Raw genomic sequence first — 27,639 nt, 5'->3', positions numbered from 1 at the left:
CTGTCGAACACCCCTCGATGAACTGTTCCTTGATTAAGAGCTCGCTTATTCCATGAAAGGTCTGCTCTACTCCAGCCATATCTGTCCACCTTGTGAAATATCGTCTCAACCTCTCAATGAACTGAAAGACAGACTCACCAGATAGCTGTCTGCTCTGCCTGAACTTCACCCTGAAACCCTCTTCAGTCAACTGGTATCGTTTTAAGATAGCCCTCTTCAAGGTATCATACACGTTGGCTTCTTCAATCGGCAAACTTGTAAATACTTCCAGACCTTGCCCTGATAGTAATGAGCTTAAGCTCATGGCCCAAGTGTCTCTCTCCCAGTCTTGGTTGATGGCAAATCTCTCAAATCTCTCCAGAAATGAATCAATATTACCATTTGCTTCATCGAACTTAGGTATTCTTGGTCTGAGGGACTTGCTTCCCTCACTGGTGGTTACTTTGCTGGATTTGATTCGCTCAATCTCGAGATCTTTTTCCTTCATCTAGAGCTCAAAGTTTATTTCCATCTGTCTTCTTTCTTCTTCACGCCTTCGGGCCCTTTCCTCTCTGGCTAGGCACTCTTCTTCCTTCTCTTGAAGAAACAATAATAAATCGCTGCCGGAGAACCCCTAACTTTTCTCCTATTCTTAACCATTCGTCGTAAAACATATTGCTCAGTTTATCAAAATCTCTTTTAAGTGATCCCGGACGAGCCCCCAATTGTCAAGTTTTGGTTTCACTTATGAGATTTTTATCGATATTCTGAGCGGTATTTTGATTATAAGTTAAGAATCGCTGTACTCCTGGACTTGCTACACTGCTAAGACTTACTGCAGTATTGGACTTGCTGCAGTATTGGACTTGCTGCAGTATTGGACTTGCTGCACTAGTGGACTTGCTGCACGAGTGGACTTGCTGCACTATTGGACTAGCTACGCTTCTTTGACTTGCTGCGCTTTTATACTTGCTGCGCTTCTTGGACTTGCTGCACTCTGTTAGACTTGCTGCGCTTCTTGGACTTGCTGCACTATTAGACTTGCTGCGCTTCTTGGACTTGCTGTACTATTAGACTTACTGTGCTTCTTGGACTTGCTGCGCTTCTTAGACTTGCTGCGCTTCTTGGACTTGCTGCACTATTAGACTTGCTGTGCTACTTGGACTTGCTGCGCTTCTTGGACTTGCTGCGCTCCTTAGACTTGCTTTTTTCTGGGAAGCGGATCGTTCTTAGACTTGCTTCTTTACTGGGAAGCGGACCGTTCTTAGACTTGCTTCTTTACTGGGAAGCGGACCGTTCTTAGAGTTGCTTCTTTACTGTGAAGCGGACCGTTGCTAAGGCTCAACTCTTCACTAGAAAGCCGACCGTTTTATAGACTTGCTGCTTTATTCGGTTCCCTCACTGGACCTGCTCACCAACAAAGAGACTTGTGGCGTGTGGCGGCTGTAAAAAGTCTCCCCGTACATTTAATCAATGATGTTATATTTTCGATCCTTGAAGATCGTTCAGCACGACATTATTGTTGTGCTTGTGGTATTTTTGTTTCAACTTTTCGGCATTTTCTAGTTGGGTGGTTCCAATATTCCTACTTGAATAATGTTGAATCACCCTTAGGATATGTTGCCTGCTTTTTAAAGTTGTCTTTTGACGTCTTATCTGTGATACGCAGGCTTCATAACCTCTGATCCCCTTTCAAAATTCCATTTTATTTAGTTCCGCCCATTGTTTTCTCGTTTAGGGCACACGCTTTTTATTACTTGGGGACCATACGCCGCTTTTCATGGAATGGCACGGAAGTGTCACATTGAAGGTTCCATGATAACCGCCGTATGAACACATCTGCGGTTGTTTCTAAATTCAAAATTTTACTATTTCACGTTTAAATGTTGAATTCTGCTTAAGCCGGTGCTAGGGGGCGTGGACGGTAACTTGCACTTTCCAGTACCGTCCATGAACAGGCTCAATCAAACCGAGCCTGCAACATTTTCAATTTTGCCGTGTTGGGCTTTCTTTAGGGATTCTGTATTTATCTATTTTACTGAAAATTAAGCTTTCTGACAATATATGTAAAGCTTCTTTCGAAATCAATTTTTTTTCTTCTTCTTTTTTTATTTCCAATTTCATTTCATATAAATACACAACGCGCGTGTATGGCGGACATTTGGGTTTCTTTTCATAAATAAAATGGCTATTTTGACAAAAAAGCTTTTCCTTTTTTCTAGCTCTCGTGTTAACGTTAACATAGAAAATAATAGGCAATAAAATATAGACAATAAAATAGATAGAGACATCAGAAACTGTTTAATAATTAAGTAACCAAAGACAAAAAAGATTGGTATAAATGGCGGATTACAAATATTCTTCGACTGTCCACTGTAAAGCAATTATTAATTTATGTTTAAAAAGTTATTTTCATTTATTTATTACTTTTGCAATTATATCGTCTAAAATAACAGATAAGGTTATACCAGTAACTAAACCTTCAATTTATGTAACAAAAATAAGTACAAAATATAGTTTACGTTTTTTTTCCTTATATAGCAGTAAAGGCTATTTTAGAATATTCTGAACTCTTTTTGGTATTTAATGTTGATGGATAGTGTATTTTTCAATGTGTTCTTTCTTTCTTTGTTCACTTTACATTACGTTACTTTAATACATTTCAAAATGTAAAAAAAAAGAAAGACATTCCAAGTTAATCATTAAGAGGCATATTTACAAATTTACAAAGCTTAACAAATAATCTTACAAAAGGTAACCTTTTATATACGCATAAGATCGATTTTTTTGTAAATTTTTTATGCCTTATTTTGTAACATTAATTATGACGTTTTGAAATAATATTATACAAACAACAAATCTGGTGATTATTGTATAAAATCAATTCTATCAAGCTAAGGGTTGATTAAAAGCAGTGCAGCTCAGGCTATTTTTGATACTGTAAAAGTTATGTATGACAACTTTAAAATAGAATTCATTCTTTTCTAACAAATGTCACACAAATATGACAAACAAAAAATATGTCATACATCTTTCCTTTCCTTACTATGTTCTATGAAAAATGTTTTATTGATATTATAGATTTAAATAAACTTTAACTTACAAATTCTTTCCAATCCTGAAATAAATGAGAAATAAATTAGAATTACTGAAACTGAGGAAACTGAGGATGCCGTATGTTTAATATCAATCCGGAAAACAGATAAACAATGTTTTTTATTAAAAGTTGCTTCTAACTACTTCTAAAGCATGTTTCTTTAAGTAAGGACGAGAATTAACGGGAACGAGTTCAAAAAAAAAAATATCTAAAAATCAAAGACATAGTTATGAACGGACTGATTTGTTTTGATATTCAATTCTGTTGCAACGTTTAATACAACAAATATAACATACGAAACAAGTTAAGTGCATGCTTTAATTGAATTGAAATGAATATTGTGTTCCCGTCCTCGCTCCAATATCTGATCATTAATGATAAACATTGTTAATCAATAACAATGGAAATACAAAAAAGCTAATCATTGATTAGTACCCTTTCATTGTACTATTAAAAGCGACATTATTTCCATCCAAATATTGATGGAGAGTTTACAGGTTAAAGTTCATATTCAACTCCACATAAATAATCAATAGCATACGTGACTAACGAAACATTCTATATATATATATATATATATATATATATATATATATATATATATATATATATATATATATATATATATATATATATATATATATATATATATATATATATATATATATATATATATATATATATATGTTGCACGTATACATTATCCCTCATGTACAGACTCAATCAAACCGAGTCTGCAATTCTCGTGAAATTTTGAAGTGATTAATACTTCCGGGGGATCACTTTGCTTCCAGATTTTTATACTTAACAACAGCAGGTGTCAAGTACTGTGTGACAGCTGTAAAAACGTCCCGTACTTCACTTCAGTGTTGTTATATTTTTCTTGTCCTTCGGGATCCTTGATGCCAGCACTATTAAAAGTTGAGAATTGAGTACCGCTAGCTCAAGCCGGTGCTAGGGTGCCTGAGGGATGTTGCACGTGTTCATTACCCCCCATGTACATACTCAATCAAACTGAGTCTGCAATTCTCTTGTAATTTTGTTGTGATTAATGCTTCCGAGGGATCACTTTGTTTCCAATTTTTTCCTACCCTAGCTATAATAAATACATAAGCTGAATTTATGTTATCTTTTTCTCTATGAGTGATGTTATTCTAGCTTGACCTGGAAAATTTGTTTCTGACATTTGTTTTAGTTTCAAAATGAAACACAAAATGAAAAAAACATAGATTGCTTCAGAAAAGTGATCCATAATTATGTTGACATCGTGTACATATGGATCTCTTCAGCACATATGTAGCTCAAATTGAATTTTGACTGGCGATTCCTTTTTCCTTCCAAATATTTAATAAATGTTTCAATAAGGATTTGTTTGAATGTGAAGCATCATTCGATGGTACGTTTTATAAAAATAATTATAAAAATTTCTTAATGAATGCAGCCAAACCTGTTACTTGAAAATCCTGAAAAACACCGATTTTGTTTATATTGTCCGACTCTTTTTATTATTATACACATATACTTGTATCTGTTTTAACAGAAAAACGAACATAGCTAACTGAAAATTAAATTGTTTGTCTTGAAATACTCATTTGTTTCCACAATTAAGTGACTTTCTTAGAGAGATACCGTAATGACTAGCTGCCTGTGTAAGAACTGATTATCATGAAAAACACTGTTGTTATTTGCCACGCGTGTAATTTTTTTCCAAATAACCTGTATTTCTGGAAACTGGCACTGATAGACGGACAGATACATCTATAAACGCATTAAACTATTAAATGTAATTAATCATTAAATACACGTTTCACTAAAATTTGGTATGTTTATTAACTAATCTTTATGAAAGCAGTCAAATTTGAAAAATAAAAACTTCGAAAAACAACGATTTTCTCTATCTTATCTGACTTTTCTGAGATATATGTTCTTGTTACTATTATATAAGACCTACTGACAGATATAACTTAAAGTTCCTTTACTTTTCTAAGAAAAATAAATCGTCCCTTTAATTAAGTGAATATTCCTTAAAAATCCCTTCATAAACAACGCCCTGCATAATAATTAAAAATCGTAACTAGTAATAATATGTGTGAAAAGTTGATTTCCATATCGATTGTAAAACTCTGATTGAAGACAAATTATAAAGATATAGACGCGACTTATTAGACATCTTTGTTCCATAACAGATCGTCAAACTTTTAATATGAATCACATGAAGCTCATCCCTTTTTACTTCTCAGTAAATCGTAACATTTTAGTACTAGTTTGACAACTACTTCAATCAAAAACTCGGTTGGATTCTTTAATGTAAAATCCCATTAACCATCCAGTCTCAATAAAGTAAAGTTTGGTTTAAAAACATAAACCTGTATCCTGGTATACCATAATATATAGTTAAGTATGTAGTTACATAAATATTCGTATCTTTTATTTTAACTTCAATAACATATGAAGTCAAATCAGTTGATACTTATAATCTATATTTTACAATGACCATTACAAAGGAAGAGCTTAATGTTTCATATTATGAAATTCGTTCTTTTTTATATCCGGAACTAGAGTCCGAACTTGCAATTCGTGAATCTATTGTTTGATTGTATTATTTTACTTTGTAATCTTGTCCGGAGGCTTATCACTTTAAACAGACTATTGTCGTAATAATTGCAGTATTAATGCTAAACATTTAAAAATGAGAATTAAGTTACTACGTTTATCCATGCGGATATCATCTCAAATGATTTTGAGACTTGGTCGGTGCAATATTAGGTAGAGAGTAATTCTTTCCACATCTTAAGAAAAATTATTACAACAGTTTTACATTAATATAAATACATGTTTGGGATCATTTTGATTTATCGTTTCGTGTATCCTTTTTGCCAAATCAATGTAACACAGTTAAAGATCTCAGATTATGTTATACCTGCAATATTTATTGAAAATTTTATCTTTAACAACAGTGTTGTATCCGGTGTCGCGTAATTATCACACGCGTGGTAATGTTACAACGTAGGGATTATTGCGAGGCGGCACAATTACAACACGGTTGGGAGTAATGTCGTGCTTATCACACGTAGGTCTTATGTACACGCCAAATAAATTAAAACATATATCATTTTTGAATGAAATCCGCATCTGATGGTATAACTTTTATGTTTTTCCGAAAAATTATATGGGAATGTCTTGGAAAACATATTTTTCAGGAATTAATGATATAGAGTATATTCTATGACCGAGGATTAATACTAAATTTTTTGAATTAGTTGAATAAAATCATATAATGCGCGCCTCTGGCCAGCATAATATTGTTTTATTCAACTAGTTCAATTACTTTAGTATTTAATTTACACGAATATAATATTTTATTTATCACATATATAAAAAATGGTAAAATATTAAAACGAGTATTTTTTCAATGAAGCACCTATAATGTAATGCTAACACTAGCGATCTTTAACGCTATGTTTATAGATATATATACGTCACGTCAAGTGTGATTACACTAGTGTAATATCGTTTTCATTAAATAGTTTGATTACACTCCTGCGCCGCGGTTTAGGGGATAAAAATAGTTATTAAATAAATCAAGAAGTTGAAGATTTCATTTATTGCATTCAAGATAGTTATGAATCTAAAAAAGAAAATGATTATGCGTATTTGTTATGTTTTATCAATAGGGGGATCACGCCGTTTGTAATCCAAACAAACAAGATGGCGGATGCAGCCGAAAAGAAAGAATTTCCGTTTTTTTTCTCTGAAATACGTGATGTTCTTGTGTAAAGGTACATATAATTACTTTCTCCACAATGGGAGAGTTTCTAGTTAATCCAGCAGAGTTATCTCTGCAGCGCCCCTGACAAATAAGAGGTATACACCTGTATACTGGCTATCTCTGTGTACAGCTGATTTACATTGTATTTCAATGGGAGAATGCAGAGAATGTAATCAACTGACCTGATCTAATTAATAAGCTAAAGTTTATATTGCAAAGTAAACTGATTAACACTTCAGTCTTAGAAATGGTGAATTACTGTTGTGTTCCACTTTGAAATGGGTTTGGAGGGTTTCATTTCCCGAAAGAAAAAGGATTAAAGAATAGATGGAGAGTAGCAGTAAAGAAGGGTGTGCATGGTAATAAAATGAAGTTATGGTCACCATCAAAGCATGATGTTGTTTGTCATAGACATTTTAGAAGTACAGACTTCACAACAACCCAGAAAAGTAAGTAAGATCCCTATATGATGCCAATAAATACCACCAAATTGCATTTATATAATGAGCAGGCATTTTAATACATAAGCTATCATATGCAAATAACTAGTACTATAAAACATACATTACTTGCTTTTTACGTTCACTACTTACAAATTGACGTGTAAACCGTTACTTCATTTTAAAATTAAAACTAGTCTCATCTCATTTTTATGACGGAAGTGCATCAACCATAATTATTCCCATAGTGAAAACAGTAATTTTATTTGTATCATTTACTTTGCAGGTGAACGCAAGCGTTTAAAGAATGGGACTGTGCCTTCTATATTTTTGGAGAGGGCATCATGTAGTTCTGTTAACAGTTCACACTTGAAAGAAAAAAGACAGGAAAGGGCAGATAAAAGACGTGCAAAAAAGTTCAGTGTATGTACTCCTTCAAGCTCGGCCACAGTGCTTGTACCAGATATTCAGCAGGAAATAGAGGTATCTACTGAAACTGTCCATGATGAGCCATTGACTGCAATGACAGTTAATACTGCCATTCAGTGCAATCTGTTAACGAACAGTGATGGAACATTTTCTGCACGCAAATTCAAGGAAAACCCGTCAGCTATTAGATATTATACAGGATTTGATGACTACGAACATTTTATGATGTTCTTTACAGTTTTGGGACCAGCCGTTGCCCATTTAAATAGGAATTACAAGTTAGAGCCCTGTGATCAGCTTTTCCTGACAATGATAAAAATGCGTCAAAACAAAGACGACTATGAACTTGGACTTCTTTTTGATCTAAGTAAATCAGTGATTTCACGCATAGTAAATACATGGATTAACTTCATGTACTTCCAGCTTAAAGAAATCAACTGGTGGCCACGTAGGTCTGAGACATCAGCATACATGCCTGAAGATTCCAAAAGAAAATTTCCGAGTACCAGGGTTATTTTAGATGCAACAGAAATACCCATTGAAAAAACCTTCAAATGTTGATGCTCAAAGTGCAACATTTTCTACATATAAGCATAAAAATACATTAAAGACTATGATAGGGATAGCCCCAAGAGGAAATGTGACATTTGTTAGTAATTCTTATGGTGGTACAACAAGCGATCGTCAAATAATTGAACGTTCAGTTTTGTGCAAGAAAAAACTGTTTGAACCAAAGGACAGTATAATGGCAGATAGGGGTATCATGGTACAAGACCTCTTTGCTAGTAAGAGTGTAGCAGTAAATACCCCAACAATGCTTTGTGGCAAATCACAGCTTGAACCTGAAGCTGTAGTCAGAGACAGGCGCATAGCATCAAAACGGATACATGTGGAACGGGTCATAGGATTTGCAAAGCAATTTAAAATTCTGAAATCAGAACTTCCTGCAGCTAGAATTAAACAGGGGTCACGTATTATATACGTTTGTTTCATGATTCTAAATTTTCGAAAAAGCATTGTTGGCAAACTAGCTTGATTGTAGAAAATATTTAAGTGATTTGACATACTAGAATGGAATATCATGAATCGTAAAATACTTAGTTGATACTCAATAAAAATAAAGACATATATAATGTGATGATTTTATAATTTCAGACACACACATTTATTATATCAAATTTTAATACACATACTTTATACATCTTGCCTTTACACACGAGTAATATTTTTTTTAAATTTAGCTTCTTGTCTAAGTGTTATATCAGCAGTGATCCGCTATATATGGTCTTAAATACTTCTCATAGAACAGTGTTAACTTTGGTATTAAACTACCTTCACAATAATCATGGTCAAGTTCAATCTTTTGAATCATCATGTCCTTGAATGTATAAATGATGAAGTAGCAATACTTTCTTTTACTGATGTACAACTGTCCTTGAATCTGATAGAAATAGTTACTGGTTTGTCTCAATACGATGTTACCCTGTGAGTCATATTCCAAGAAAGGAAATAATTTTCCAGGTTTTATGAACATGTCTCTCCCACTGTATGGGCATTTTATTTCTATAATTGTAGTGTCGCTGATGACGCCATCAGGTGTGCAGGCTAAATATGGTTTTTGATGGCATATGTACAGTCCACAACGTTGCACTTTGAGTCCCGTTTTAGCTTCAAATTTCTTACGTGCTGTTTCTTCATACTGCTTGCCATGTATTATAGGTTTGCTATGAAGATTCGAAGAAGTTATGAAAGACTTGCATAACTTGCTCATATTCCTCCTAGCTGTTAACTTGCAAACTTCACCAAATCTAGATGCAGTTACTCTCCAGAGACGTTGCTCCCGCCATGTGTGGTTGTCAGCCTGCAATCTGGTCCTCTGTTCTATTGTGTCTATCTGTTCCGGGCTAATGTGTTGGGCGTTGTCTACCCACTGTTCTAACAGTGGTCTGTGGAGGTAGTCGTGATCCCTTCCTGCAGTCTGTATATCTGCTTTGCCCCATATGTAACGGATGGCTAAGTCTTTGGACGTTTTTGAACAATAATTAACAACCGTGTTTCTCACATGATCTGTATAGTTTGCACAATTCCTGAAAGCAGGGGGTCTTGGATCCTGAAATTCATCTGTTGGTCTGTTTCCTGGCAGATCCTCTGCCTTCAAAGGTGTCCCAGAATACTGTTTCTTTGGCTTGTGGAATGTCTGAAGTATTTCAGTGCATGTCCTTTGCACATTGGGGTTATTGCCAGAAACAAACTCTGACAGCATAATCAGCACGGCAGCGAGGTGTTTGCATGTACCATGCGGTCCTTTTCCAGCAGGGCATTCGCAGTGACTATTTAAAACTTCCCCATTTTCCTTGCGAAGTTTAGCTTGTAGCTGTATGTTACATTACGCTTCATTGCTGCTGAAACAATACCCGTGAAAAACAAGTCTTGTCCTTTTACACTTATGCTACAGGCTCTAATTCTTTTACTGTTGTACAGCAACTGTCCCTTTTGTAAAGCCTTAATATCTGAAGTGATGTTCTTGTCTGTGGCCTCTCTGTATTTGAAATAGCCATCGATCTGTGGCCTTGAAAGTTTTGGCAGAAGAATTCTGTGTTCTAACTGCAATTGATGGAAGCCCGACTCTGGCCAGTCAGTGTCCAATGGCTCAGGTAGCAGAATGGGTTCTCCCTTAAAGTCTAAATTTCTGTCATATGCCTGCAATCTGTAAATATTATATAAGAAGATACATTTTTATTTAGATCTAGTAAAGAACAAATTTGAAGAAATTCACTCTATATGATTATATTAATAAATTTACAAATGTAGTAAAAAAAACTATATCAAACATATTATTGTATAATTTACTTACAGTTCTACTTAAATATAATGTATGTAAAGGCAATATATCTTAAAAGTTTTAACAGGAAAAGTGTTGATCATTTCTTCAAGATCATTTTCGTACTGTTATTCAGTCTACATAGTCTACAAAATAAAGCAGTTTATATGCTTAAGATTTAAAATAATATATTCAATATATTAAATATAATTACCTCAATATTAAATTTTCTTTTCTTCCTGCTGTTGAAGCACCTCTGGTAATTAATTCTTTCTTTAATTTAACAACTGACCAGCCAAAATACTCCGAAACTTTCTTAGAATCCATGTTTATTAATCTATGTGTTTACATCAAGTGGCTGTAGTTTGTATACCTCTTATTTACTACTTCCGCTTATCAGTAGAGTGTGGGAAACTCCCCCATTGTCAGGACACACAGGATTTTATTTCATGATGTTTCGTCCCGTACTTTATCTGAAAAGCGCGTGACAAGAATGGAAGCGAGAGAATTGTCCACCGGTTTGATCGTGGTAACAAAAAACTGAAGTTTACACGTTTGCCAAATCACCGGTTTCCAATATATTGAGATTATACATTAACTAATCTACAAACACCTTATCAGGAAACATTAAATATATGTATGCTCATTCCATTTGTTTCTTTTATGTATGGATCTCTTGTGACGTTAGATATTACTCTTTGTGTATAACATTTTGTTATAGCAACGCTTAATTGATAACCACATACTCGAATTCTGAAACTTCAGTGAAGCATTACTGTACATACTTGTAGAGATTACATTCTTTGGAAGACAATCTAGGTTTAGGTAAGAGCATATGAATGAAGATCAGCTTTTTCTTATTTCCGCTAATCGTGCCATAATTTAATCATGGAAAATGGCACACATAAGATACTGTTTTATAATTATTGTTTAGATTTAGTTTAAATTTAGTATATCGATATATATTCAATTTGTGTTTTCTCATTTTCTCTCTTATAAGCTTAGCATAGAAAATGATAAACAAAATAATTTAGATATAGAAGAAAAGAAATAGATTGAAGATACTGTTTTATGATTAAAGGAAATCCACTGAGGTTTATAAGCCTAAAAACATAACATTTTATTTTTTCACATAGATGAACACAAGCACTTTATACAGAAATTTACATACAATATAACTAAGAAATATTCAAGAAATACATTGAAAATCGTATGTTTGTGCTATTCTCAGTCCAATTTGATTGAAAAGCGTTTAAACGCTTTTCAATTTTGCGTCATCTTTCACTATTATAATAATTACTCTGGAAAAACGGTGCGAGCTAATGATTTGCACTTAATTTATTAGTATAGATCTACATCAAATGGAGTAATAATCTCAAAAAATTATTTTCAGTCCCGTCATGTCAAGAAACGTCAGTGGAGTCCCTTTAAATGCTCACAGACAAATACTTAATATAAATTTTTTCTTCGAATGTCCACTGTACAACAATCTTTAAACACATGTTTTTCATAAATTATCATCATCATTCTTTTTTTCTGGTCATTATATCGTCCTAAATAACGAGTAAAGTTGCTAAAAATTTATTTAATGGAATGGAAATTGGGAAGTAAAAGCTTTGTAATAAATCATTACTAACTCATCCCTTTTAATAAAACTATTGTTGTGTTTGCAATTCGTCACTTGATTGCTTTTATTTTATTGGCTTACTTTATGATTTGGACGGCATACACATTTCCGTTTATTTTTAAAAGCATTTAAGTGCTTTCAATCCCTTAACGATTTGTTTTGATATTCATTTTCTGACAGAACATTATATTCAACTTATATATAATATCAAACCAATAAAGCGCATGCGCTTAAAATTGTGTGTATTCCCGTTCTCGCTCCAATTCAATTTGCGTTGTTCACAGGTTCTATGTCAAATTAGGTAACAAGTAAAATGGTTTCCTGCGGGAAACATTTTTAATGATATAAAGATATTTCATTTAACTATTTTCAACATTGTATGGGGGAAAATAAAGAAACGTTTGTATCAGGAATATAGTTGAAAATAGTCGATCAATAGAAGAAGGTCTATGGAGACTGGTGACCGTTGAAGACCGGAGACCAGAGAGAATGTCGAACATAAAACAATTACGGTATTTCTTTTTAAGAAAATGATTAAATACCATTGTATGAATAATTCCGTGCAAAAATAAAGATAACACACAAGTTTACGCAGAAAATATCTATTTATTTTGGCAGATGCCACTTCGAATATTTTGATTTTGTAGATTTTCACTATAAACAGTTTATTGTTTGTAAAATTTGAGATAGATATCAAAGAAACATTGATAATAATTATTTCAAACACATCATGCAAGATTTTCCACCTTAAACGGTAAAATAATTATAAAAAATTGGAAATATCACGAAATAGTTTTATGTTCTTAATCAGATGTAATTCGAGGTAAATCCGTAACGTACCGGCAAACGGTATTTAGCTAGGTTTTCGAAAAGGTCAATTAACCAATCATGTACGGTTAATAGATCACATGCTCCTCCATGTACCGAAAACAGGTCACGTGCTCCTCCATGCATCAAAAATTAAACGCGTACCAATACCCTGCGGGCTCCGGCCCGCAGGGAATTATATAAAATATTTTGTTTTTAAGATAGATTCAGTGCTTTATAATGTACATGAATGTTGACATTGATTTAAAACATAATTAATTGTATGTTTCTATATGTCCGTGCTATTCAATTAACCACTATAAAAGATGTCGAGGTTTTGTCAAAAGTTGCTATGGTAGTTAGTTGTTACAATGGAAAATGAATGATTACTTCAGAAAATGGTTGCTGTGTACAGTGTATTGGGCATATGACCTTCACAGGCTGTAATGGAAAGTCAATGGTTGCTATAGAAGTCGATGTCTGCTATAAAAAAAGTGAATGGTTGCTATGGCCCTGTCTGACTGCTTTGCATATTTTATTGTTGCTAAATAAGTGTCATGTTACTATCTAAATCATTTATTGTTCTTGAAAGTCAGTGGTTGCTAAAGGCCTCAACAGACGATAGGATTTTGAAGTACAACACCAATTAAAACTAAGATGTACAGACAAATCTTAATGTGTGAAGGCTACTATTTCTTGATTTCTGAAACATTATGTCTAGATGTAAGGGATAGGACATGTTCTATTTTGAAAATCTTGTCGCACCGATTTTTTCAGACCTCCCACAATGACAAATAACAGATAACCAAATTATGTCCTGATAATGGGTGTAATGAATGAAATTCCAGAACAATTAGGGCTAAAAGGTAAACATAGTAGTAAGATGGGGTAAAAATGATGTTGAAAAACTCTTCAGGAGACCCAAAGTTGTGTTATGTTCGAATCCCAAATTATTCCGAAAATGATTATGTCACAGTATTGAACTGTTCTCTAATTAGGGGAGGGGAGGTAGTTTCTTGGCAGCCGGATAGCTTAGTCAGTAGAGCCGCAGTGCGGTATTCCGAGGGTCCAAGGTTTGAGTCTCGGTCAGACTTCACATTAAAAAAATAATAATAAAATATATATATATTTTTTTTTTTAATTGGAGGTGTTTCAATCATTACTCATGGCGAAAAAAAGTATTTAGTGAGTAAAGTATGTAAAGGATCAATGTAAAGGGATCCTTCTTAGGGGAAACCTCCGATGATTCTACAGTGTAGAATTACCGTCTGAATGCAAGTGTTGTATAGCTTTGAAAATTGTACATCTTATCTCTAATTAGTGCTGTACAACTAAATCCTACCGTCTGTTGAGGCCTTAAGGAAACTAAATGTGCGCTTTAGAAAGTCAATACTAATTATGTAAGTCATTTGTTGCAATGGAAAGTAAATGCTTGACAGGGGAATAATTGGTTAATTTACTGATTGCTATTAAAGACAAGCCTAACGGTGTTAGATCTTTATTTAAATGTTTCATTTGTTACAAATATAAAATGACGCCTCCATGTTTTGGAGAAGGAAATTTCTTGCATGTTTACTATGTACATTTAAAAAAATAATATTACACCTACCGGGACAGTGCCTTTGGGTTCTTGAATAAAAACAGCTTATATTTCATGCCAAGATTTACATAACTTCCGAGAGAAATTAATAAAGAAATCGTACCTTTGATTTATTATTACGATTATTATTATTATTCTTAGTAGTAGTAGTACTTTACGCATTGGAATTCTGCCTATGGCAATTGCAATGGCATTAAATAGAAGTGAACAAAAATGTATTTGAAAATTATTAAAGATGTTAGTAAATTTTCTGATTTGGTTTATAGGATACATAATTAATGATAAAGGATTAAAATGCTTTCAGAACATATTAATTTAAACATTCCACTGAGATGAAACTGATTTTAACGAATAACAGCTGAAATTTATCCATTTAGCCGCACATAAAATATGTAACCTGTAAATAACAATTATTTTTCTACATAAAATGATTGGTTGTTTATTATTATTATTATTATTATTATTATTATTATTTTTATTATTATTATTGTTGTTGTTGTTGTTATTATTATCATCATTAGTATTGTAATTATTATTATTATTATTATTATTATTATTATTATTTTAATTTTTAATACACATCAAGAAATTTTAAGTATGAAGCAAATTTATACGCATCGGACATTTTGTTCAAAATCAGTTTTATAAACAAGTTTTGTGTAGTTTCAAAACATTTAGTGATTTACTTTATGTTTTGTGTTTTTGTGGCATTTTTGATGAATTATTACGCCTATTAACGTTAAAAAATAAATGAAACACCTCTAAATTCAAATTGTAAAATTACCTATTATGCAAACTATGAAATACTCGGTAAGGACTTGAATACAATTAAATCAGTTCAACCTCGCCATTGGTTTAAAAACATATATACAAATTTTCGGAAACGTTTGGCGCTTCCTTTTCATACTTTTGTTGAGCCTATATGTGTCTGCTTAAAAAAATATATTATTTCAATCACACTGTATTATGTAAATATCTATATTTCCTTCAGATGAAATCATCTAGACATATATACACAAAAATCTTTTTTTTTTTCTTCAAATTTAGCTCGATTGAATACAAGAAATTTAAACAAAATGATTTTTATACTTTTTTCTACATCATTTGAGGTAACTATGGGCAAACTAATATAAAACCTTTTATGCTTTTCTCTTTTACAGGAAAAAAGGAATCCGCCGATGTGTACGTTAATGTATCGCTCAAGTGAAACGTATATGTATTCATTAGTTATATCTTGAGTTCGAATACTTGTTTGTCTTTTTTGTACCATTTATATAAGGTCTTTCATATCATTACATCGCGTTTCCTTGACATAAAAAGCAAAAGCAGTAACATTGTTTAGGCTTACAAATGATATTTTAAACATTTAGAATGTAGTAAGCGCGACATATTGGTTTCTTAAAACCATTATTTTGAAGCATTTATACTTTTGTTTAATTCGATCAAGTAGTCCTGTGGGATTTTCTTTAATCTTTCTACCAAAAGAATTTTGCCGAATAAAGACTTATCGAAAAAAAAGAATATTACAATTTGGACATAATCTAAAGCAAATGCTGTGACTTGCTAATTTCTGTTTTAAAGAGTAATGAAAGACAACGGTTACGTAGACCATTATAATATGATTTGTCTGTGTTTCTGTAGATTTAACAAAGGTTGCTAAATGACAAACTGAATGGATGGAGGAACATAACCAAATATGAATTATTTTCCTATGTTGTTGTTGTTTCCATTATGGAGTGTTTATCAATGAGTTCCATGTTTGACACAAATAAAATTTACAAAAAAAAATATAAGTAGACAGCTCAAGAAACTACTTTTGTTTTATTTAATCATGTATCATTGGAGGAGTTTAACAACTTTTAATCTAAATGTCTCTAGCGTAGTACAAACACCAATTGATTACGAAGTTTTTAACAAATGTGTGACTAATTGATTTCTGTTTTGATTGTAAAACTCAGGTTAAAAAATATGGAAGAGACTTATTAAACATGTTGGTTTCATAATAGATTGCCACAGTTTTATTGTGAATAATACGAAAAATCGTTCATTACAGATGAGATTATCGCAAGCCTTCGCAAGCAATTGTAATTATCTTAATTATTAATTCAAAATACCTTGCAAAGGGTAGAGCCTGACAACAATCTGTTTTGGGTTTTTTTAATGATAGAATATCCATAAACACCCTCTATTCTTTGGTAAATCATGAGTTATCTATATTTCAATACATTTCTGCTAACATTGTTGTTTAAAGAAAAAAAAGTATCGTATAATATACATTGCACGTATAAAGATGATGGTAAATAATTAATTGACAATTTATCACAGTATAAAGCTGAATTTAGATACAAGTCTACGTTAATTGTACCGGTACAATTATGAAGTAACAGTGTAATAGCATTTAAATACACACATTCATCATTGAAACAAAGATCTTTTTATTTATTTTCTCTTGATAAGAAATATATGTATGCATTAGTCATTTGTTTTAAATTATATTGTTAATTTAACGATCGGTAAGTATGCATTTGTGCAATGAAACGTTCGAATGAGCTATCATCCGAAGCGTTCAGTATAGTACAATCCTACATTAACGCCACATCAGTAAAGGGACATAACTCTTTCTCAACGTTTATCGCTTAATTGAAAGGGTCTATGGGAGTAAAATGTCATGGCAAGTTTGTTCCATATTTAAAAGTTTGGATTATAGAAGAGAAGATAATAATTTTATTAATATTTATGTTAAATAAAAACGTATAAGATAATCTTATGACACAATAGGTGATATTTGATGTAGATAATTAGAAATGTTTGTCTTATGCTTGTGCTTCCTTCTGCAACACAAACGTATTATAAACTTACCGAAATTAAATCTTCGTCAAATTCGCCAGACGCATTCTTCTGAAATGAAGAAACAAAATTAAGAAATAATATGACCACATTAGAGAGTCTACCGTACGAGTAACTCTTCATTTAATTATGTCATATAACTGTGAATATCAATAGCTTACATATAATTACCAGCACAAATTCAGTCCACAGAGAGATTATTTGTAACATATACAAGTGTGATTCGGAGAGACAGTAATGATGTTATGTCAGTGCAATGTTGTTGCTTTTATAATGATAATATGGATAATTTATATATACTGAATAGCTAATGGATCATGGTCATATCCTAGAAAAGGGATATCACTTTGACAGAAAACAGTATAAGGTTGCTACAGACTCGGTTTAACTAGGTTTGTTGATTACAGATATTTAAAGATGTTAAAGACTTTGCGATATTGAGTGTTAGAAAATGCATGTTTTAAAATCAAAATATTGATATTTTAATGTATTTACGGTTAATTGTCTACCTAATCAACAATAACAGGTATCTTTCGTGATATATCATGTTCTCTTTTACGACTAAAAAACTTCACTAAGTGTTAAGGCACAATTACTAAAACAGAATATTTATTGTATGTGTACCATTAATCAAACATTATGGGCATGAAATATTAAAAATCACTAAAAGCAATATTTTAATGACAAGGCAGATCTAATTAAATATAAATTGAAACAATTATGAAAATGGTTTAAAGAATTCGTAATTTTATTGATATCAGTTAATCTAAAAATTTACAAGTCGAGTTGAAATAAAAAAAAATGCAATCTTGGCAGGGATAGGAATATTGCAAAGACCATTGTATTTGAAAGTTACATAGACATGTAAAGACCATACAGTTTTAATTTGTATAAATCAGATGTAAATGTTTTAGCTCAAAGAATCATAATTCTATTAAGCATTTCTGTAAACGCAAGAATAAAGGTTGTGTTTACTATCACTATCACTATCTTGATCCTGAAAGAAGAAATCAGTATTAAATTACCATGTTTTTGTGAAAGATAATAATACACAACTATGTCCAATAAAGCAGAAAGTTTCGTGCGTATTACATGTAACTATATGAAATTATTGTCAAAACAATATAATAATAAAATAAACTAAATCTCAGCTATCTCATGTAATAACAACCCTAGCTTTAGAAAAAATGAGCTGGTATATAAAATTGTAAAGGTTTCAAGACATTTAAAGCATAATCGTGTACAAATACAACATTTAGATAATGGTTTATGGTCATATATCCTAGAAAAGGGATATCACTTTGAAAAAGAAATTGAAAAACATATAAAGTTGCTGCAGACTCGGTTTTACTGAGTTTGTTAATTACAAGTATTCAAAGATGTTAAAGACTTCGCAATGTTTATTATAGAAGATGTATGTGATAATATCAAAATATTGACATTTTTATTTTAATTACGGTTATATGCATATCTAATCAAAGATAGCAGTCAACATACGCGATAAATCATGTTACATAGGCATGTAAAGAGCATATAGCTTTTATTTTGTTTTAATCGAATGTAAATGTTTTTTTATAAGCTTAAAGACTCTTAATTCTAATAAGCATTTCTATATACGCAACATATTAAGAATAAAGGTTGTCCTTTTTAAATTCAAAAGTTAAATATCCTTACCGGATTTGAAAACCCTGAAGCCCCGTCATTATTACGATCTTGATCCTGAAAAGCAGTAATCATAATTAAATTACCTAGTTTATGTGAAAGATAGTAATAAACAAATACGTCCAAAAAAGCATATAACGTTTTGTGCATATTAGAAAATATTTATATATATTGTAAAGTTTCAATGACAGTGTAAGCATTAGCGTGTACAAATACAATAGTTAAGGTGACAACGTCGTCAGTTATCACTTAATTGTTTGTATCATATTACTTTTATTATTACTATAATAATTATTATTATTATTATTATTATTATTATTATTATTATTTTACTATTATTATTATTATTATTATTATTATTATTATTTAATACACATCAAGAAGTTTTAAGTATAAAGCATGAATATGAATATATATGCCTTTTGTTCAAAATCAGTTATTTAAAGTTATATAATGCTATAAGGCTATAAGGCTATATAATGAGTGGACAGGTGAAAGTCACATAAGTTTACATCTTGCCATAATTCCCTTCAGTTTTATAATGTACTTTGCATGAACGATGAATAACTAACCAGAGTTATTTTTTTGTTGCCAACAAGTAATATATTAGTATTATATTCCAAAAAAATGTGTCCTCATTTTACAGGTACATATCAGGCCTCATTTGAGGAAGTGTGAGAGTGTGTGTCACTTGTCCTCATTTGACAGGTAGGTTCTCAATTGAAAGTGTGTAAACCGTCCTTACTTGACAATCATGGTCCTTGCTTGTTACGCCCTCAATTGGTGGTAAATTGACATTTTTTAATATTAGTTTTAAATAATGATATCATAAAAAGGTTTATACCACAATAGGCAGTATAAGGTTCAAAACGGCTAAGTCTGGTATTCATTTGCTAGTAGAAGTCATCTACAGCGGTGTCCTCATTCGGGGTCCAAAAGTCGTGTGGTTTCAGTTGGGGGCGCTTACACGCTTTGGTGCGTGCGTGCGTGTGTGTGTGCACGTGTGCGTGTGTTTTTCTTAATTGATATATATTCTTACATGTCTTTTACATAAATTGTATAGATAATGGATCATGGTCATTTATCCTAGAAAAGACATATCACTTTGAAAACAAAGCAAAATGTATAAGGTTCTTGTAGATTTGGTTTTACTGTTTAAGCGATTTAAGAAGATGTATTCGTTGAAATCAAAATATTGAAATTTTAATGTAATTACGTTAAATTGTCTATTTCATGAAAAATAACAATTTCATACTTCATGAGTCATGTTCTGTTTTACTACTTTGCGAGATTGACCAGAAACTTCACTTAGTGTTCAAGCACCAATTATACAAAAACAGAATATTTATATCATGTGTATGTATACTATTGATCAAACATATATATTATGGGCATAAAATATTAAACACCACTATACGCAGTATTTTAATGACAATGCAAATACAATTAAATATCAACTATAAGAATGTTTAAAAAAATATATTTGTAATCTTATTGATATAAATTTATTTTAAAAGTAACAGGTCAAGTTATTTTTTATTGAAATCTTGGGAGGGACATTGTAAATAACATTGTGTTTGAAATTTGCATAGGAAAGTAAGGAGCATATATATTTAAGTTGATTTACACAAATGTAATTGTTAAAGGTAAAATAATCATAATTTTATTAAGCATTCTATATTTGCAAGAGTTTAAGGAATACAGCTTTTGCTTTTTTTTAATTCAAGACTAACATATCCTTACCGGATGCGAAAAGCCTGAGGCCCCGTCATTATTACTTTCCTGACCCTGAAAGAAGAAATCAGTATTAAATTACTTAGTTTTTGTGAAATATGGGTGTACAAATGCATACAAATGTCGGATAAAGCACAAAGTTTCGTGCTTGTTACATGACATGATTATCAAAAATTTAAATTAAAATAAAAAGAACTAAATCTCAACAATAGAATTTAAAACGACCCCAACTTTAGAAACATGATTTCTTATATACATTTGTAATGGTTTCAAGACAATGTAAGCATTTTCTTGCATAGCAGACTGGCGTTTCTGTGAGTTTTACCCATGCCGGAAATTTCATCTGGCATGGGGGTGCCAGATGTGTCGCGTGCCAAACAACAACGTCATTTTAGCGCACTTTATGAATGAACTGCGTTAAAATGACGTCGTTTTAGAAGGGAAATATGTCTTAGGATGACGTCATTTCGCCGTTGTTATTTAAGTTGTAAGTTCATACGCTATTGTAAGAAAATAGTTATGGATGAAATGACTTTAATTTCCATGAACATATATCATATTGAGGTAAACCATTTTAAATATGAAATAATATGGCAGAATATTTAAAGAAAAAATATCTTTCATATGTTTGCGGTTCGGATCGGAATATCCGTCCCTCGGGAACCCGCCCATGAGCGGTAACTCGGCAAGCCTCGTTACCGCCCAATGGGCGGGTCCCCTCGGGACGGATATTCCGGTCCGAACCGCAACATATGACATATATTATTAATCTTGCACAAACCCAAAAGTTAGAACAAGTATAATTTAAGAAATAAGTTTAACTTACCGACATTGTGATTTAAGATTTACAATGATTTTCAACCTGAAAGAGGAAATACAGGTTTATAAAATCATTATATTTAAGTTAATCAAAGATATGAGACAGATGATATCACAATTATTTTTTAAAAATACTTGCAACCCATTTTGTGAATGAAAAGGGTTTCAGGTCAATGAAGTCAAACAAACGCAAAGTTTTAAACAGTACCACCAAACAGTTGGCATTTATCTATCATAATTCTATAACATAATAGAGTATTTCTAGTTCTTCCTAGATGCCAGAATTATACAATGTAAGGTTTTAGTCTTATTATGATAAGGATTTTTCCTGTTCTCAATATAGGAGAACTGTTGATAACATTATTCACGAGACCGTCGTATTTTAATCGTTATATCCGGATATTGCTATATCCGTGAGACGAACAATTTAAAAACAAGAGACGGGACCACGGCAACAACATCGATGTAAGCGACATATTGTTATAAGCGATAGATCTTTATAAGTGTAGTTTACAATAAATGTATAACAGTTACAATAACAAAACAAATCAGTTGCAACATTACATAAAAAGGAAAACAGTCACTCCTCGGGTAACATCCATATACATTATGCAATGTAAACTACAAGTTGGAATTGGTCTACATAACATATGTGTCCTAGTATGAATTATTCTTTGCTTTTTAATGATATAGCAAGCCTAAGCATAACATTTAACACATACAAGTAATTCATTTATAATATTATTAAATGCAAGTGACTAATTTCTTTAAGTTATATCTATCATCGTCACTTACTTTATATCAAAGAAATAAAATAAGTTAAATTCTATAAATTAATAGTGCATACAGCATTTAATAATGTTGATTCGTTTGTTTGTTTGATTGGGTTTTACGTCACACCGACACAGTTAAAGTCATTTTGCGACGTTCCTGGTTTACTTGTGGAGGACGAGCTCAGGTGCCCTTCCGTGCATTATTTCAGGCACAGACAGGCACCTGAGTAGAACCACTGACAGTTCGTTAGCTAGCGTGATAGCTTCCTCAAATGAAATAATCAAGAATCCCTATCGGGATTCGAACCAAGAGCGGTAAAGGGCAAGTGGTTTGAAGTCAACGATATTAATCACTTGGCCACGGACGCCCTAATATTGTTAAAGTCAAAACCAGATGATGTTTTTAATCTGACATTGTATTTATTCATTTATTTATTTATTTAGTAATTTATTTATTTATTTATTTATTTATTTATTTATTCATTCATTTATTTATTTATTTATTTATTTATTTTATGAATAATAGTTTTTATGTTCAACATTTCATTCTGGAAAAGCTTGTTAAATTTGTTTCATTTGAATTCTTTTCATTAAAATCCTTTTTCGTTTTCCGAACCATGCAAATTTTATTTTAAACTTTCGCTTTATTCAAAAATAAAACCAGACTTGACAAAACAGCATAATGTCAATAACAAAGTACTACGTAGTTAAATCTAATTGTATAAGTAAGTAAGTAAGTAAATAAATATTTTATTAATGTGTCATATGTAAACATACAAGCAATGAACAAACAAGACATGTCTTAACAATAGTATACACCCGGCCCAATGGGCCTATAAGACACAAATAACATGAAGATAATAAATCTGAAAACACGTGAACAACATAAAAGGTATGTTTAGATAAAAAAAAGAAGAAAGATTTTATTTATCTTCTAGCTCTAAAGAAATACTAATTTATTCTAAATAGATTAACCACAAGAAAGTACTGTATAAGAAATTCAATGTTGTCCGTAAATATATTTGACAAATAATAATCGAATGCCCAAAATTTACAAGTTACATTCAAGATTAGTTATCATTTGAATACGTTGAATTATTATGACAGACTTTTCATAAGATATATGTATCACCTGTTTATAGAACATTTCACTATGGTTTTCTCAATATATTAATATGATTGTATATTTAACCGTCTGCTTGTATAATATGATACCCTTATTACAAGCATAAATGTTTTGCTTTTGTGATAATTCACTGAAATAATACATGCATTATTTATGTAACATTTACGGTTTCAATTTAAAACATTTTACGATGTAAAAACAAAGATTCTCTCTCAAATGGCTTCTGTTGGAGACTTTTTTGTTTTTTGTTTTGTTAGTTACGAGACAAATTATGACAATACGTCTTGAAAGTTCGATTAAACTTTGTTTGTTTTTAATTTCCTATAATTCCGACGGTCACCGTAAAAGGATTCAAGATCAATTTATGTATATGAAATAAATGTATACAATAAATCAAATACATAAAATAAGTTTTTTTTCTTACCTTTGTACTTTTCATTTTGTCTTATAGGGAAATCAAAATATCCTATAAATATAATCGCACCTTTTCGGATCTTTTCTTCATACTTGATTAAATTACTAATTGACTAGGTTCAATAACAAAAGTAAACAAAATAGTTGTACACAATAGGCGTGAAGTATTTTATTGTTTATTATTCTGAACTAAAAAGTATTTTGTTTAACGTATTTTTCTTTTTAAACACTTTAAACATTTGGCATAATTGGTATAACTTATTTATGAATGTGATATTTACACTGAAATAGATTCATTTCAGATATATGAATGCATACATATGCCTCGAGATACTCGTACTTGAGCAACATTTTTTTTATATATTCACTTCTGTTATGCTGTTGAGTGTAGCTGTCTGTATAAAGTATTTTTGAGTAACTGATATCTGCAGTTTTTTCCATTGTATTGGTACCGTAACTATAATAAATCTACATATACATTTTAATAGTTAATACTTTGTCTTAAATTTAGTAAAGCAGGATAGGCAGTGTCATTTTATCCGTTTATCAAATTGTTTTATAAATAATGTAATATTATAAATAAAGAGGTGTGTTTAAAGTTTGGACACGTTGTTCGTTCAATTATACGTGTTGAGGACTGTTACACAAGGGATGGACTTGTCAGGAGTTTATGCGATAGCTGTCTCTGGGTTCGTTGGAAAAAAAAATGCGTTTTATGGTATTTTTGCTGACGCAGATTTCGTAGACTGGAAAAAGGATTGACTTACGTGATAGAATCCGCTTTGAAATCAATATTTAAGCATGGTATATTTATGTATAAATTATTAAGGACTTTTTGTTACAATGGTGCAAACATTTGAAATAAAATACCATCTAATATACGTTATTCTAATTCTCTGACATCTTTTAAAAATAAGTATAAAGAACATATCTTGCAAATCAAATATCTGTCATTATGGAATTATACTTATTATGCATGTCTATTTTTTGTTTGTTTGTTTGTTTCATTTAACGCCTTTTTCCAACAGTATTTCAGTCATATAGGCGGGTAGTTAGTTTCCTAACCATCGTTCCTGGAAAGTTACACAAGTACTACACTACCTTCCTCCATGCTAAACTACCAAAGCATCTCCCGGGGATCGAACCAACGCCAGAGAGGTAACTGGATCATCGACTCTAAACCCCTCGACCGCGGAGGCGGTTACATGTCTATTGTTAAAATGTGTGTGTAAATGAAAATTGGATAAATGATATTAATATCTTAAAGGGGTGTTTCTCAAAAAAGTTATAGTGGAAAAATCTAAATGGAACAGTTGTTATTATTTTATGATGTTTTGTGTTTGTGTTTCTTTAAATTGTTAAGAAGGCAACATGTAAAAATTAGATAATTTTATGTTATTTGTGTTCTACGAAGTTTTCTGTGATGGTACATATTTACGAGTTACTTTCTATAAACAGATATATTATCATTATTATAATTATTATTATTATTATTATTATTATTATTATTATTGTAACCACACCATCAGTCTGCAGAAGCAAAATAAATTACAAGTAAAAGCTTGCAGCAAAACCTGAGGTAGTTTGCACTACCACGTCCCCCGCCTCAGGACAGTTTTATATGAAGCATAAACTTGTGCTATTCAAAAAGATTAATATTTCCGTACATTGGAAATAAGATTGTGTAATTATGATAAACAGAACATAGAGAGAAAAATTGTTTAAAAATAATTTGTCATGTTTTTCACCGGTCAACCATGACTAGAGGTGAACCGGGAGGTCAAAAACTAGGTTGTCGGGAATTAAGAAAAAAAACACACTTTTTGTGTATGATGCGTACTACACACGATCGATGGATGCTGTTATTAAGTATTCAATACTTTAATTTCTGACTTGATGAGATAACTACCACCAAATATTCAAAGTTTAAATAAGTACATATTTGAGTTAATTTTTATTTGTGTATGAAGTATATCTAATATTTCAGAGTTTGAAGAGTTTTGTGTACATTGTACATTTCAAAAAAATTGAAAAATTAATACATGAATCTTTTTCACATTTCTTTCACGGGCATAAAGATATATCAAATGTTATATTTTTAAATAAAAATAAACGGTTCAAGTATGTTGATTCCATCATCTTACTTTCGAATTATGAAAGAGTTGCAACATATATTGTCTCACATGAGTACTACACGAAAACAAGATAAACTGGTCTGGAATAAGAAAGAAAGTTGCCATTTTATGAAGGTTTTTTTTTGCTGGCGATTTATAGCTAGAACATAGTTAATGTTTTTGCGATGTCGTGCAGTTTACTCTGTCTATCGTTACCAAGACTTTGTGCCAGTCTTGTTATTTAAAAAAAAGCAAAATCTGAAAGAATAAACAAATAATGATTAAGACAGGAATGAAGGAATTTATGCTGAGTTCACAATATTTCCCCACGTTCAGTATCAGTGCAAAATGTATAATTATCTATGATTTCATCAGGCTGTTACTTTATGTATTGAAAGAAACATAAAATAACATTATAGCAAGTATATTTGTACTTTGCACTTTGATAACTGTTCATTAATGATTTCGTAAATGTGCCATTTGCTCTTAAGGAAATATACAAACTTTTTTTATTTTATATACAGTATATTATTAACGTGCAGAAATGTAAAGCTACTTAATACATCTGCTGCCTGTAGTTTTCAAAATAATTGTTTGAATTTTATAAAAATAATACTCCAAAAGCACCTGTATGAAAGACATAGGATTGTATATTTGCAAGTTTGGCTATTTTTCTATTTCATTAACTACGTTCGTAATCAATTCTTCTAATCAAGTTCTACTTGAACCGTCTTTGAATAGTAACTATATACATGCACTTTATTCTAAGTATAAGTAACCTTTAAATACTATTAGTATATGTTTTTATTATTGCAAGTTTGTAACGTTGCTTTCCAATCGATAATCTTGATATATATCACCTATATGCACTGCTACTGTTAAACATGATCTAATTTGATTTCAAATATTCAAATTTCAAATGAAGTGTTGAATATAGAATTATTATCGAAATAAAACTTTTGACCTCTGGTAGATAAAAATCCGTACAATCCATTGAAAAGAAAGGTATACATGTAAAATATAATGCAATACATGGTGAAATGAAAGTTGATAGTTCCCCGAGCAAATAATTTTACACTGCTTTAACGTTTAATTGTTACTTGTGTTTAAAATTATTTTTTGTTCAATAGGATCGCATTATTTCAAATGAATCGTTACACATTTACTTTGGTAAATCGGCAAACTGTTAATCAGTCTAGTAAATCGACTGTTTATAAAAATAATTAAAACACTAGCCTGTTAAAATGTATTAGTACGTATTTACAAAGATTAGACCAATTTATTTTTGTAAATACGTACTAATAAACTTTAACCTATACTAAAACATGGTAATCTGATATCAAAAAATAAAAACAAAATCGTTTAGACGATATGGGAAAGCGGAAAATCAATTAGACAGTGTCGTCTGCTGCCTCATTGCAAATTATATACTGAAATAACTAGTTACGTAACTAGTTAACCTCTTAATTACTAGTTAGTTATGTGGTTAACTAATTACGTAACTAGTTATTGTTTTCACTAGTTACGTAACTAGTTAATCTCTTAACAAGTAATTAAGAGGTTAATTAGTTACGTAACTAG

The 27,639-nt window shown here is 31.3% G+C and overlaps 1 protein-coding gene and 1 long non-coding RNA gene across 2 annotated transcripts; one reads left to right on the top strand and one right to left on the bottom strand.

Annotated features, from left to right (window-relative positions):
- The first annotated feature begins 7,212 nt into the window (after positions 1-7,212).
- LOC132746025 (uncharacterized) lies at positions 7,213-8,275 on the top strand. The gene is made up of 2 exons (XM_060735069.1): positions 7,213-7,294; positions 7,572-8,275. The coding sequence occupies exons 1-2, from the start codon at positions 7,213-7,215 to the stop codon at positions 8,273-8,275; spliced, it is 786 nt and encodes a 261-aa protein (XP_060591052.1).
- A 10,118-nt stretch (positions 8,276-18,393) lies between these two features.
- On the bottom strand, positions 18,394-21,697 carry LOC132746024 (uncharacterized). The gene is made up of 4 exons (XR_009627932.1): positions 21,639-21,697; positions 20,822-20,866; positions 19,091-19,135; positions 18,394-18,413 (listed from the first exon to the last, which is right to left on the bottom strand). It is a non-coding gene; the product is annotated as an uncharacterized LOC132746024 (long non-coding RNA).
- Between the last annotated feature and the right edge of the window lie 5,942 nt (positions 21,698-27,639).

Source organism: Ruditapes philippinarum, unplaced genomic scaffold (assembly GCF_026571515.1).
Source record: "Ruditapes philippinarum isolate M1 unplaced genomic scaffold, ASM2657151v2 ctg9486_1_1_1_1, whole genome shotgun sequence".
Lineage (NCBI taxonomy): Eukaryota > Metazoa > Mollusca > Bivalvia > Venerida > Veneridae > Ruditapes > Ruditapes philippinarum.
Note: the sequence above shows the minus strand (reverse complement) of the source record. Positions and strands in the feature narration are given on the sequence as shown.

What these genes read in the sequence shown, in the direction of transcription:
- LOC132746025 (XM_060735069.1), top strand. Translation starts at nt 7,213, where the DNA reads ATGAAGTTATGGTCACCATCAAAGCATGATGTTGTTTGTCATAGACAT. An exon ending in CTTCACAACAACCCAGAAAA is followed by an intron (nt 7,295 to 7,571) that starts GTAAGTAAGATC and finishes TTTACTTTGCAG; the next exon opens with GTGAACGCAAGCGTTTAAAG.